Genomic DNA, 13,367 nt, shown 5'->3' on the forward strand with positions numbered 1-13,367 from the left:
TGTGGGAGGCTTAGAGAAGAGGTGGGTGTACCTTAGTAAAAGGATCTTAATTCTTCTAATAGTGCTTAGTGTCATATGAGTTACGGCAGAAGATGAAAAGGAGCTCTCTGGGTGAGGTTGATGGAGAGGGAGTGATCTGCAGAGAGGCGTTAGACTTCGGCTTCACTTCTGCGTGCTAGTACTGTATTGTGTCTTTGAAAGACCCTAAGTGTCAGTTTTCCCGAGCGGGGTACGCTGGGTGCAGCAGAGGCAGCTGGACCTTGGCGAGCTTGAGGAAATGCAGGGGCGTAGCTCCAGCAGCTCGCTGCGTCAGCGTGACGGGGACTTGTGAATGAGGCAGGGGAGTTTAGCTGTGGCTACCTGTTGTGATCTTATGCAGATGTCTCCTTAAGGAGCGTCTCCGAGAGTGTCAGAATGGAGCAACTGGGTTATGAAATAATGTGTCAGCAGTTCTAATCTAAATACGGCCCAACAGTTTCCTCAACTGAATTTGCTGTTTAGCTCTCCTTTTAGGAACTCTTGGTCGTAGTAGATTATAAAGCTGATGTAAAATATGGCGAGAACATTACACTGAAGCATCATTTCTTGTTTAATGAAGGAGGGCGGGCATTGGAAAGATCATTCCTTCTTAGAAGATTATTATTTATCACCTATGGACTTAATAATTTGATGTGCTACAGGCTAGCAAACAAGAATCTGATTAGGCTTCAATATTTGTTTTGAAGTTAATTGTGTCACACCCATCTTTGGAAAGGTACTCTTGCTGTTTCTGGTTTTCTAATCATATGCCTCAATCATACGCCTGTTTTTCTTAAAGGACCAAACTTTGTGAACGTCCATCCCATGTCTATTAGCAGTACAGCAAGGCATGGTACATTTCAAAATACTAAAGTGTATGTAGGCATATTTAGAGGGTGTAGTGCAGTGCCCTTTCTTAGCCTGGCAGAGTAAAATCTATTGGAGCTCTTTTTGCTGCAATCAAAGAAGAGTTTTGAGTGTTCTTAAGTCACAACTTGACTGTATTTCAGTTGCCATTCATAGAAGCCTGGACCTCACTGAACCTGGCTGTCTACTTCATTGTCCTCTTAAGTAGACAGTCAGAATTCAAGTTTTAGCCTCAGAAGAGTTTTTTTTTTTTCTTCCCCAGGTTGTTTTGCATAGGTTTGTGTAGCAGAGACACTTGTGATTTCTGCAAATATCTGCTCAATGTTTCGGGATAGCTAGTTGTTCCACTGGTTGTGTTTAACTGATGCATCCTGTGAAAGCCTAACTTCTAGGTAACAGTTTCATATACTGCTGTCCTCTACAATTTTCTCATGGTAGTGTTATAACATCTGTTCTAGTGTCTAACTACATAAAATAGGCATCCTAAAGTAAATGTTTACATACAGACAAGAATTCAACATTTTCAATGTTATAAAGGCAACAGGAAGAAAAATGTTTTAAAATGCTATCCAGTCTCATTTTAAAATTTATGTATATTCTTGGCATTAAATTCTTGCCTTGCTTAGAACTAAATAACTGACAAATATTACGGGTTTTTCCTGTTTTCAGAAGTACTTGATTTGGGACATCTCAAGCAACATATTTTACTCTTGAGATTGCACTTGTGTGTTGACAGGTTGGATGTGCTCTTGTTTACTTTCTGATTAGATCAAAATAAAAGTGTGTGCAGCTAGACCTGTTTTAATCACTCTGAAGGTATGCCAAGGCTCTTCCTCTTAGTGTCTGCTTTTCCAAAAGCCTGTTTTAGAATGTAAGACTTATTCTTCATGACGATTTCTGTTTTGTATCAGACTAAAATTTTAAGGTATCTGAATAATTTGTCTATTTTTCCCCAATGTTGTTAAGTACTACCACCACCTTCTCTAGCAGTGCAGCTTTGCATACAGCTCAGTGTGCCTTTTCCCTTTCCCTCACCTCACCTCGTGGTTCCGTGGATTATATCCTCTGTGGCTAAATCCCTTACCTTGTACGGGTAATTCCTGCTTCTGCCTCTGCTCCCTTGCAGCTCAGAAGTCTTCTGTTTTCACAGAACTCGCTATCGGTCTCTCAAAACTTCATATATAACCATAGCACTTCATTTGTGCTTTCCTGTTTTCTTCGTTGACGTTTTGTGGGCTCCCAAATTCTGTGGGAGTGGTTTCACTGTTACTTAATGTCATTCCAAGAAATCTGTCACTCATGGGAATAGGACGGATCCCTTTCCTGGGCACTGAATAGTGTGTGTTGCTCTATTTTTATTTCTGATATAACATGTTCGGAAATGCTTAGCATACAGTTACGGGATTTTAACAGAAGAATAGGGAAGTCTAGTTTGTGAAAATGGGCAGTTTTATTTCCAATTACATTATCATTATGATGTTCTGATTGTTGCAGTCAAATAGGCAGTGGCATTTCAGTGTCTGAATCATGCCCTGAATCCAGCCTACAAGTGATTGTCTGCACCATTCTTTACCTTTATTAGGAGGGTGGGGATTTTGTTTGGGTTTTTTTAAGGAAGTACTCCTGAAATTTCTACTAGCAGAATTATTCAGATAAATGTGTGTTAAGTTTAGGTTTTTCAGAATGAAGTCATGAAAGGTTTCAGTTACAATTAAATATTGTCTGCTGTTTAAAGAGAGAATGGTATTCTTTCGCAAGCTGAGATGAATGAGATGAATGCAGTCTATCTGCTTCATGCTGTGACTGCAGCATCAGCAGGTACTATCAAAGACTTAGGAAATTACAAGGACTTTAGCTGAAAATATCAGCAATTAGAAAAGTGCTAGCCTTTGTTATGAGTATCTGACTTAATTCTCAGTTCTCTGCAAATTTTGTTACACGGAATCAAAATAGTTCAGCGCCTCTTACAGGTGGTCCCGCGCTTGAGATGAGATCTCCCGTTTTGCCCTCCCGGTCTGTGAGAAGGCGGTTGCAGCATTGCAGCAGTAGCAGCACTTCGGTGCCAGGTTGCTCAGATGCCCAGGAGGAATTGTCTCACCTGTCCTTCTCCCCGAGTACTGACCAAACAGCTGCTTGGGCTGTTCACAAGCCCAGGAAAAAAAAAAATCAGCTGTTTGGCAGTTGCGTTTTGCCAGGCTGCCATTCCCTGCATCCTCCAAGGGACGGGAGGTGGATGGAAGGTGTCTGAAGTCTGCTGTTCGAACCATGCCTCTCTTAATGTGCTGGCCATCGTTGTCCATATTTTGAGCTTCAGACAAACATTGGGTCGTCAACAATCAACAAAACAAACACAAAAGGAAACAATTATTTGCTTGTGATCAGACCAGTAATTTTTGAGGTGACTTTCTATTGACTTTCTAAATGTGCTTTTTTAGAATTGCTAGGAGATATGGATAGATTAGTGAGAGAGCAAAGCAGCCTCCTTAGGCGCTCTACAGAAAACTTCTGGATGTTGCTGGTTTTCCCATCTTCTTGGTTTTAGTGTCTTCTCAGCTTTTAAGTCCTTCTCTCTTCTCCTCTCCCAGTGTAATATTACACAGATTTAATGATTAATTGCAACTTTACCCCTTTTCATACATAGAGTTGTATAACTATGCTAATTAAACATGCACATGGTAAAATTGCAAGCTAGAAAGAGCTGTCTGGGCTTGGATGATAGCAATTAAATGATTTATATTTACAGGCGTCAGTATTTATCTTATGCTTACCGTCTGTCCTAGCTTGTCATTTACGGCTGAGTGTGTAGTTCATTGGCTTTAGTTAGCATTCCAGCTTCTTTTCTCTGGACACTGTGTTCTTGGCTGAGGAGAGTATTGCTTTTCATAAGATTATGTAGTAAGACCATATTCTAACTCTTACAAAGACTGTTAGTCTTTCTGTGTTCACCTGAGGATTTTTTTCCTCCTTAAGTTTCAGAAATGCAAGGTTTGAAGGTGCTTAAAATAAATGAGTCAGTGTCTCCTCCTGCCCCCAATTGTTCTCAAACAGGGAGCTCTTGCTAAAATTATTTAGGGTGATGCCCCTGACAAAAATATGGATGAACCAAGTCCCAGTTTCCACTGAGCTTCAGTATGTTAAACAGGCACAATTTATTTTTCTTTTCTGCAGTTCTCCTTGGCTCTCGCAGGGTCAGAAGCAGCAGTAGCTCTTTGGCTGTTCCCAGTCGAGTCATTTGGAATGCAAATCACTTTGCAGTGATGCCAGAGGTCCCCTTTGTGCTGGGCTTTATATAAAGTGCATGACAGATTGTCAGCTTTGTCACATTCCCTGGACAGCAGGGAATAGGTAGAGGCTTCAGCCTTTGATTCCAACAGAACTGGACTAGTATCAGAAGATCTTGGTCAGCTTTTCTTTGCAGATAACTGTAAATCATGTCAGAATGCTACATGGAGTGCTCCTGACTGATAGTTTGATACTAACATAATTCCTCGGTGCAAATAAATACCTACTGGGGAAGCTTAGCAGAAGGTGCTCTGGGGAATACAGTCCCCCCCGCACCTTCCCCACCTCTCTTCGCTATCCAAACTAGATATGAAGAACAGAAGTGAAGCGCAGGGAAAATACCAAGCAGTATAAACTATCTGCTCTTGGTTGATCTTGCACCATCTGAGCTGCAGGTTTTTGGGGTTGCAGGAGCACATGCTGCATCTACATACAGGATCTTGCAGGAAAGGTGGCTCTTGTCCTGTATTTAAGTGCTGCAACTCTGGGCAGGGACTCTCTTCCCAGGAAGAATAGGACAAATAGGAATCCGAGTAGATTTCCTCTGAAAATAAAGCAAGGGGTGGCTTTTTGCTCTGTTTCTGAGCTTTGCTGCCTATTAAATATCTTGGTTAGTTTCCATGAAACCACACTCAGTACGTCTCGAACTGAAGTGTCTCTGGAGAGCTGGACTAAAGTGGACCTTGTGAATCTGTGGTATACTAGTGATTAAAGAAGTTGTATCCATAAATTGTGTTGGGTTTTGGTTGCTATTGAAAGCTTTTTAGTTACTGTGACACTTGTTTCAAAAATACTCGTTCAGAAGGAAACACTGAACATTCTTTTCCAACTTAGACCCATGTTACTAGGACAAGGCATGAATGTCTTTACTGTTTCAATTTTAAATAAAGAAAAGTTGACATTTCTTGGGGAAAACAATTTTGGGGCTGTGGAATATTTTTTAAATTATTGTGCCAATCTTAATTTCTGAGATTATCAGCTTTGGTCTTCTGAGTAGTTCTGTCAGCACAATCCACAACACTGATGTTAGAGAACTTGCTCTGAAAACTGAGGATAGTGACTGTAAAAGTTACTATTTGGCATGGTGAATGGAAAGAGTAATGAGATAACTTTTAAGACTGTTACACAACTCTGTTAAAGCCCCCATTTTGGAAAATCATGTAGCTGTCTGGGTCTGTCTCCCTGACTTATTGTGCCCTGGGTTTCAAAGATGCTGCTCTTTTGGGTCTTCTACATGATTTTGTGGATACAATAACTTCTTAAAAATCAGATTTTGATTAAAAGACTTTGAACAAATTCCTTGTGTTTAAGTAGGACCTCATGTTCTCTCTTCGCTGTCACACTAGGTTCTCTGTAACTTAAATCCACTCTAAATCCAGAATCTCAGTGCTGAAGTCACTTGCATTATACAGTTCCTCTCTGAGGGAATGTGAATTGGAGCAAGCAGATGGAGCAAACAGATGAGCAGACTTTGCAAGCATTTTGAAAATAGGTCTTGAAAAGGGTTTTAGTATAGGAAGCAAATAGATCTGGATGAATAAGAATGGCACTCATAAGGCTTTTTTCTTTCTGGCTTTGGTTTTCTTATAAACTTTGCTTTCTTTGAACTTAGATCAGGATTGCCCTGAGTTCAAGATCCTCTTTTTTATGGGGCCTCTGCTTTTAAAACATAAGTGCTCTCTCTGCTCTGCAGGTGATTTCATTCTTTTTCAGCAAGTCTTGTGGTTTGAGTCTCTTATTGTCCTTGTACCAGTAATTTTCCCTTTGGGACAGGAGGTAGTCTAGAGACAAGACACTACGAAAACCAGGTGGGCTACACATTCAAAATGGAGCTGATGAAGCTGACAGCCTCTTTGCGATCTTATCAAGCGTGTCTGTATATGAGTGATAAAATCAGCACTCAAACTTCTGCCAAGTTTTTTTTTTTTTTATTTCTCTTCTGCTTTGCAGCCAGACTTACTCGCTTTACTTTCACTTCTGTCTGAAGTGATGTAGGTAGAAGTTTGGCTCTGTTGCTTCTGTGCTGGAATTGTGCTTTACAGGTCCTTGACAACCTTGACGGCATGTGAAAGCCTCATCACCAGGCAGGGGAACTTGCATAACTCTCCAGAGCAACTTGTATGCAGCACTGTGTGCACTAAGACAATAGCATTGAACTAGATACTAGCAATATCATTGAACTTGTCTTCTAAATGTTTTTCTATGAATTACCTATTTAGGTATTTGCAGCTTCAAATCTGGAATAAATGTACTTTTTAAAGCTAGTTCAGACTGCACACAGTAATTATAATGTGGAAAGTACTGTGTAACCGCTGGTAGAGATCTGTTACTATGTGTGGAGCTGCAGACAGTTTGCATGTTAATGCCCTAATTTGAAAATCTGGGTTTGAAGGACAAGCCATGAGTTGAGTGCCCAGCAGCATGTTCCTTGTGCCATAGATGGCTTACATTAAATTCTTCAAGTTGTCAAATATCTTTGCATTTGGAAAATCTTGTGAGCAGCATGCCATGTTAATTTTAAATGTCAATTAAATGGTTTTTTTCTTTTTGTAGGAACTGGAGACATTGTTGCTGTCATGATTACAGAATCAAAGGTTAAGGAGATCCTGAATTATTTGGAAAAGAATATCTCTGTCCTGATGGCAATAGCAGTGGGATCCCGTGTTCCTCCAAAAAACTTCAGTCGGGGCTCTCTAGTTTTTGTGTCAATATCATTTATTGTTTTGATGATAATTTCTTCAGCATGGTTAATATTTTACTTCATCCAGAAGATCAGGTACACAAGTGCACGTGACAGGAATCAGGTAAGTTCTGGAGGTGATATTTCTGTATATAGTAGTCAATAGCGAAACAAATCATTTCTAAGGAATGTCCATCAAACTAGTGTTCAGAACTTCTTTGTTCCAAGGCAGAGCATGTTCCTGGACAAGGATTTTTATATAACAAAGAGTTTTCATCCTGAGCAGCACCAGTACAAGATCATATTACATGACATGAAAGAATAGAATTGAAGCAAAATATTTGGGTTTTAATGAGTATAGGTTCAAGAGGAAGGTAGAATCTGTTGGCTGAATAATATGTACTGTATGCACGTTGGGAATGGGGAGGAAAGTTAAGTTGTGAATGAACTTGTATAGTGTAGGGGAACGCAGAGCTAATGTTATGAATTCTATACATGTTATTAAGGATAGCTTTAGTAATAGGTAGGTAGGTAATAATAAGTAATTCAGAAGTTGTATAAAGGTATTTCCAAACTATAATCTGTCATGAATGTTAGGGTAAGAAAACTAAGGTACAGAGCTGCTTAGTGATCTGCATGAACTTTCAACTCTGTTCAAGATCACGGTTGGTATGGACTGCTTAATTCTCCTGGTCACATATTTTAAGTAAAATTTTGTCCAATATGCCTTTCTTACATTCTTTTTCAACTCATAATTTGTTTAAGAACTGAATTAAGTATGGCCATACTCGGAGCTCTTGACTAAATCAAGTCATCAACTCAAATATGGGTTAAACTTTAGAAGTAAATGTTTTACTAGTGTGGACTTAATGACCCACTGCCCCCATAGTGTGCCTTGGCTTTTATTGAGAAGGGTCAGTAAACCTCAGGAAATCCGCTGAGCTCTCTTTGCCTTTGTGTCTCTCTGTCAAGGCTAACTTACAAAGCTGCTGACCTCTAGTCACTGTCCCCCCTTTCCCCTTGAATTACGGCTAATACACAGGAGCTCACTGTGAGGCAGTGCTTTGGTGTTTTGTTAAACCTAAAACAAATGCAAACTTATAAAGCTTCAGTTGTGACAAAGGATTTCCTTTTTAGTTTCTAAAAATAGTGTCTGATGCTGCAGGTCCCATGGGCATCCTGTAGATTTTCCTAAGGATGTCATTCTTAAATGACCACACTGTAACCGGTACTTAGTGTGGTCCCTTGGGATGGTGAAAGTTTAAATATAACTGTTACTCAATGAATGTCTGTGGAATACTAAATTGTGCCTTCTGCATCCCCTACATGGTTCTAGGCTTCTTCCAAATGTTTCAAAACAGTTGTTCCATGGGGAAAGGGCTCTTACGACCTTTTTTCTTTCTTTAGATTTTTACAAAGGTCAGGAGAAACTTGATGAAAATTTTATGTGGTTTAAAAAGCTGAGCTTATTAAACTTTAATAAGAAGGTGGCGACAGCTACAGCTTATTTTTAAAGAGCTTTGAGAGCTTTCACAGAGAGAAGGCTGTACTGTTAGTGATGAAATAACTTGTTTTAGGCTATGATCTTGGTTTTAAGTTATGTCGAGGCACACTTTTTTAAAAACAAGTATCAAAACCATGCTGTGTTTTGTAGATAGTGCAAGTAGATACCGGTATTTCACATCATTAATCTTGCGCACTTCCGCCGGAGGTATGAAACTCTTTTGCATGTGGTGGTGGCCTCTTCCATCAAGGCAGTTCTGGGTTTTAAAAGCAAGCATATGCTGTATGCCTGTGCCCTAACTTATCAAAATAGCAAATCCTGAGCATTTCCAATGTTAGCATAAAAAGCATTAGTTAAAATTAGAAAATGGAAGAGATAGATCTCTTAAATGGAGGAGATAAAAGTTATTGTTTAGCAAATTTATTTACATAAGAGAACATATATACGTTTTGGAAGAGTTTTGCTGAAATATTATGCTTCCAATAGGAAAATAATCTTTCTTTAATACTTCTTGTAGTGCATATACGATCACATGCAGTACAACTAAATATAAATACTGCCCACAATTACTTAGTTGGTAGTGTTGAGCATTTAAGTTAAATCCCTTTTCAGCCTTGTTCCTCTATTAGTAATCACACTTTTGGTTATGCAATGATTATCTACTCCAGCAGTGTGCCAGTGTGTTCTGTGTCGTTAAGTACTCAGGCCAATATGCTTGTTCCAGGACATGTAATTTAGATTTGCTTAAATTGACCGATTTCTCACATGTTGAAGTTAGGATGAGATTTCTAACTTCAGGAAGCATATAATTTCTCCATCCCAGCTCTGTTTCTGATGCTGAATTTCCTACGTGGGTATACTTCAGTAGTTGGGACCGAGTATCTGATTTTTTTTCAAATCCATGCTCTAAAAAAATATAAAATAAGAGCTGTTCTTTTGCAGAAACCACAAAAAAAAAATCTGCTTATGTAATTCTAAAATAACGGTGGTACAGTTGGTTGTGGTGGACTTCTGAGGTCTTTGTGTTTCTCAGATAAAAGCAGCCTTCTTAGTTTCAGTTTGTATGTAGGGAAGTGTATGATACAGGGGGTACACCTCATGAAGGATTTGATTTTCAACTGTATAGAAGGTGGGCACAAAAACCGCACATTTGTTTCAAGCTATATGGGAGGTTTTGATAGGTGCAGTTTACATCCTCGGAAAGAGCCCGTCTTTTTCAAAGGCAGAGTACTTATTACAAGATGGAGGTGAAGGATGAAGTACATGACCTTGCCTTTTTCCAGTCAGTGTAAGCCAAATCTGATGCCTCAGGCTCCTGAAACAAGAAGGCATGAGCTTTGTTCCAGTGGGGATCCCACGACCGGCTGGCAAAGAGCCATTCTCAGCTGGCTGGGAACGGGGCACTGCAGCAGGAACCAGCACCTGCGTCGCAGAAATGGCCCCTTCCACCCAACAGTGGTGGTCATAAAAACAGCACAAACCACAGAAAAATAGCTTGGCCTCTGCATTCAGATTGAGGCTCATCTTCAAACCAGTATTCATTTCAGCTTTATTTAAGTCTGTATTGGCTTATTTAGATTTCGTGACCCATAATTTTTTTCTTTGTGAGATCCTGGTGGTTTCAGATAATAGCAAGAGAGAAACTAGGTTACACTGAGAGGATCTCTTACTTCTCAGAATAAGATCGGCCTGCTCAGGGGGGGAAAAAAAAATTATTCAAGCTTAAGAAGAGAACAAGGGGTATATTACAGCACACTGAATAAAAAGCAGTATGAACAGAATATAACGGAAATCATCGGGAGGGCGTGTTGCTTCAGCTTTTATCCTTACGGCTTTAGTTCTCTCACACAAATGTTGGATCACTTTTGTGGACTTTTATATGGTCCATGAGGTTTATGTCCACGCTTATGGAGTGCATTTGTGGGCTCAGCTGTTGGGTTTTTTCTTCCTGACCAATCTCTGTGCACTTTGCTGCGTATGCTTTTTGTCTTATGTGTTGGCCTGCTGCCTTAGTGTGTACTGCAATGTTAGTATTGAGCCCAAATAAGTCATTATAAAGGACAGTAATGAAGCTTGATTATCAGGGTTAATTTGTGTTCTTTTCTTTGTCACTTTATTAGCGTCGTCTTGGAGATGCTGCCAAGAAAGCCATCGGTAAATTGACAACCAGGACAGTAAAGAAGGGTGATAAGGTATAATAATAAGATTTCAACGTGGTAAACTTGAGCATCATGTTTAATTTTGCCAGGAGAAACAATCTCAGTTTTTCCTTTCTGCTTCTGATCTATGACCTTGCCTTCCTTGTTGGAGGCTTACTTTGTCCTGTGGCACAGTATTTTGTGTAACTTTTAGTATCGATGTATGCTGTAAGTCTGTACATTTCAAAGAAGTTTTTCTTGCTTAAAAACTACTTGCACTCCATCTGGCAACCATGACTGAGAGTGGGTTTGTGTGCAAGCTGGCTGGGGGCTTTTTGCTGGTAGGAGTACATAGGGCTAGCATTGTTTATGTGGAATTCCGTAAGCTTAGAATCATTCCATGTGTAAGTTGTGTAAAGTAAAAATAAATGTAAAAGACAGGTAATAAAGGGCAATCTCTTATGTAAAATATTAATATCCAGTAATCTGAGGGGGAGTATAGACAGGTATTTCATTAAAGATAGTAAATGTTACTCCAAGAATATTTCTTGCCAGTATACAAACTAAAACATATGGTGTCTTAAGTCCTAAACTTTTTCCACTTTTATGAGCAGTACTGCTTTGTCTTTGGTTCTGAAAGGAAAAAATAGTCACTTAATCTTGCTTAATTTTTGCTCTTTAATTTGCAAAAGGCAAGGGAATTCTGGCTATGATTTGATTTTTTTTTTTTTAAGAGAAGATTATTTCCTTGGGCGTTTTTAGTGTGATTCCTTTTTATCTTTCTTATCAACACTATCAGATTAGGAAGCGATGGAAAAACTTGTTTCCAGAGAGAAGGCAGAAAAAATGTCTTTTTGCTTTTTCTCCCTCCCTGTGTAGTTTTATTTCAAGACAGCCTACTACACTAAATCTTTTCTGTGGGTATGGGAGTACATACAGGTAGCAGGAACTTTTCCATCTTAAAAGAAAAGATGCTGTCAAAACTGGCAAGTGACCTGTAAGTTGCAGTACAGACAGCGTGAGATGCACGCGCAGGTGAACAGAGGGTAGGAGAAAACCTGTCCTTCGTCAGAGCAGCCCATCGGGGTTCTCCGCATGCAGCATGGCTGGTGCTGACCAGGGAGTGGCCACTGTCTTGCTGTGGTTCCTGTCTCGGTGTCCTGCTGGTAGCTTGCTGGCATCGAGAAGAATAATGAACTTGAACTAAGAGAAGGCACAGTCTGTTTTGTGTCACAGGCCCAAACATTTTAAATATATATTGCTGATGTCATATCTACATCCAAATGATGTCAGCCCTTTTTCATTGGAAATTTTAAATTCTCATGTTTAAAAAAAAAAAATTAAAAAAAAAATCGTAACTTCTGGAAAACAGAGAAGAGAGGAGCCAGTCAGTCAGTGATCCTCATCTTCATGTCTGGGTAAGAATGGTGATAATGCTGCAAGCAAGCAGCAGACAGAAATATGGGACTACTCTGAAATAAGTAAAAATTGCTAGTTCTGGCTATAAGAGGGAATTCCAGGATCCTTATCCTGCCAAAAAAACCTCTAAATAAATAGAAGATTTAGCTCCAAGCTGAAGTAAAGCCTCTAGGAAAATCACCACTATGTGTTCTAGTGATTCAATCGAAAATTAGAATCATCTTAGGCCTTAGCCTATGTTTCAAATGATCGTTTACCAGCTCCAAATGAGGGGGGAGTTTTGTAGGTATGAATGCTTTTTTCTCAAGTCATGTTGGAATATAACCACCCAGTCATTAGTTTTGTATCTTCTTAGTAACAGCCACTTGGCACAACACAGTTCATGGACTAGTCACAACTACTTTTACATTTGTCATAGCCTCAACTCTTGACTTGAATTTTCATTCTATTCATTTTAGGAAACAGACCCAGACTTTGATCATTGTGCTGTCTGCATTGAGAGTTACAAGCAGAATGACGTTGTTCGCATTTTACCATGCAAGTAAGCTAGTAAAGTTGCTTTGTTTGGAAACTATTCTTTCTTTGTGCTCCTTTGCTTCATTGCATGTAATATGTGCATTGTAATTTACAGACATATTTGTTAGATGTTTCCAGTCCTAATAACAGCCACTTTATTTTAGACTATGATACCAGGAAGTGTGACGGTGGGTGCTGGCACTGTTATGACACTGGAGATTAAATAAAAGGTTATGATCTTGAAGATGGGCAGTTTGGGCATATTAGTAGTGGAGCTATTAAGATTGTAAGGGGGGAGGGTGCAGATTTAAGGACCGAGCGGTGGGCGGACACAAAAGTGCAATGAACCACATACAGCTGCAGCATTCTGCACAGCAGAGGTGCAACACTGGCTGCTGGTTTCTGAAACAGTCTAGGAAACAGAAATGCAGTCTTTCCAACCTTCATACCTCCTCTGACATCAGTCAGCTACTGTGCTATCATCTGTCTTTGGTCTCTCCAGTGCCGTGTGTCCTTGGCTTGTGCCTGAAGATTCGAACTTGCTGGATATTCTGCATTGGTGCTTAAAATGTAACAACTTCCTCCTTGTATGCCATTCTCTTGACACTTGCAGGTTTTCAGTTTCTTTCCATTGCACTTCCATTCTTGAGTTTTTTCGGGATATTTGCTCTTTGAGATGCTTTTAAGTGCTTTTCCCCCTGGTGCTTGGTTTTAATGAATCGGTACGTTTTGGTGTTCTTAAGCATTACCAAGGACATCTTTCCCTTGTGTTCTGAAATTCAAAGCTTTCTTGTTTTCTCCAGACAAAAAATACATGTAAGTTATGTCGTATATATGCAGCTAAGATCCAGTAATTTGTGCTTGGTACATAAATAGTGTTCTGCATGACACTCTAGAAGCAGCAAAGTCATGGTGTTGGGAGTCGAGCTTCAGCCATGCAGCT

The 13,367-nt window shown here is 39.6% G+C and overlaps 1 protein-coding gene across 2 annotated transcripts in view; it reads left to right on the forward strand.

The window, feature by feature from the left end:
• The window catches only part of RNF130 (ring finger protein 130), a 41,754-nt gene that overhangs the window by 15,936 nt on the left and 12,451 nt on the right, over positions 1-13,367 (forward strand). The window contains exons 3-5 of one of the 2 annotated variants that reach the window (XM_009574021.1): positions 6,721-6,971; positions 10,472-10,543; positions 12,367-12,449. In XM_009574021.1, the coding sequence (XP_009572316.1) occupies positions 6,721-6,971; positions 10,472-10,543; positions 12,367-12,449 (406 nt within the window). Of the gene's footprint in view, positions 1-6,720; positions 6,972-10,471; positions 10,544-12,366; positions 12,450-13,367 lie in introns of those variants that run through there. The other variant, XM_009574023.1, reaches the window with a different exon arrangement.

The sequence above is a fragment of the Fulmarus glacialis genome, unplaced genomic scaffold (genome assembly GCF_000690835.1).
Source record: "Fulmarus glacialis isolate BGI_N327 unplaced genomic scaffold, ASM69083v1 scaffold38213, whole genome shotgun sequence".
Lineage (NCBI taxonomy): Eukaryota > Metazoa > Chordata > Aves > Procellariiformes > Procellariidae > Fulmarus > Fulmarus glacialis.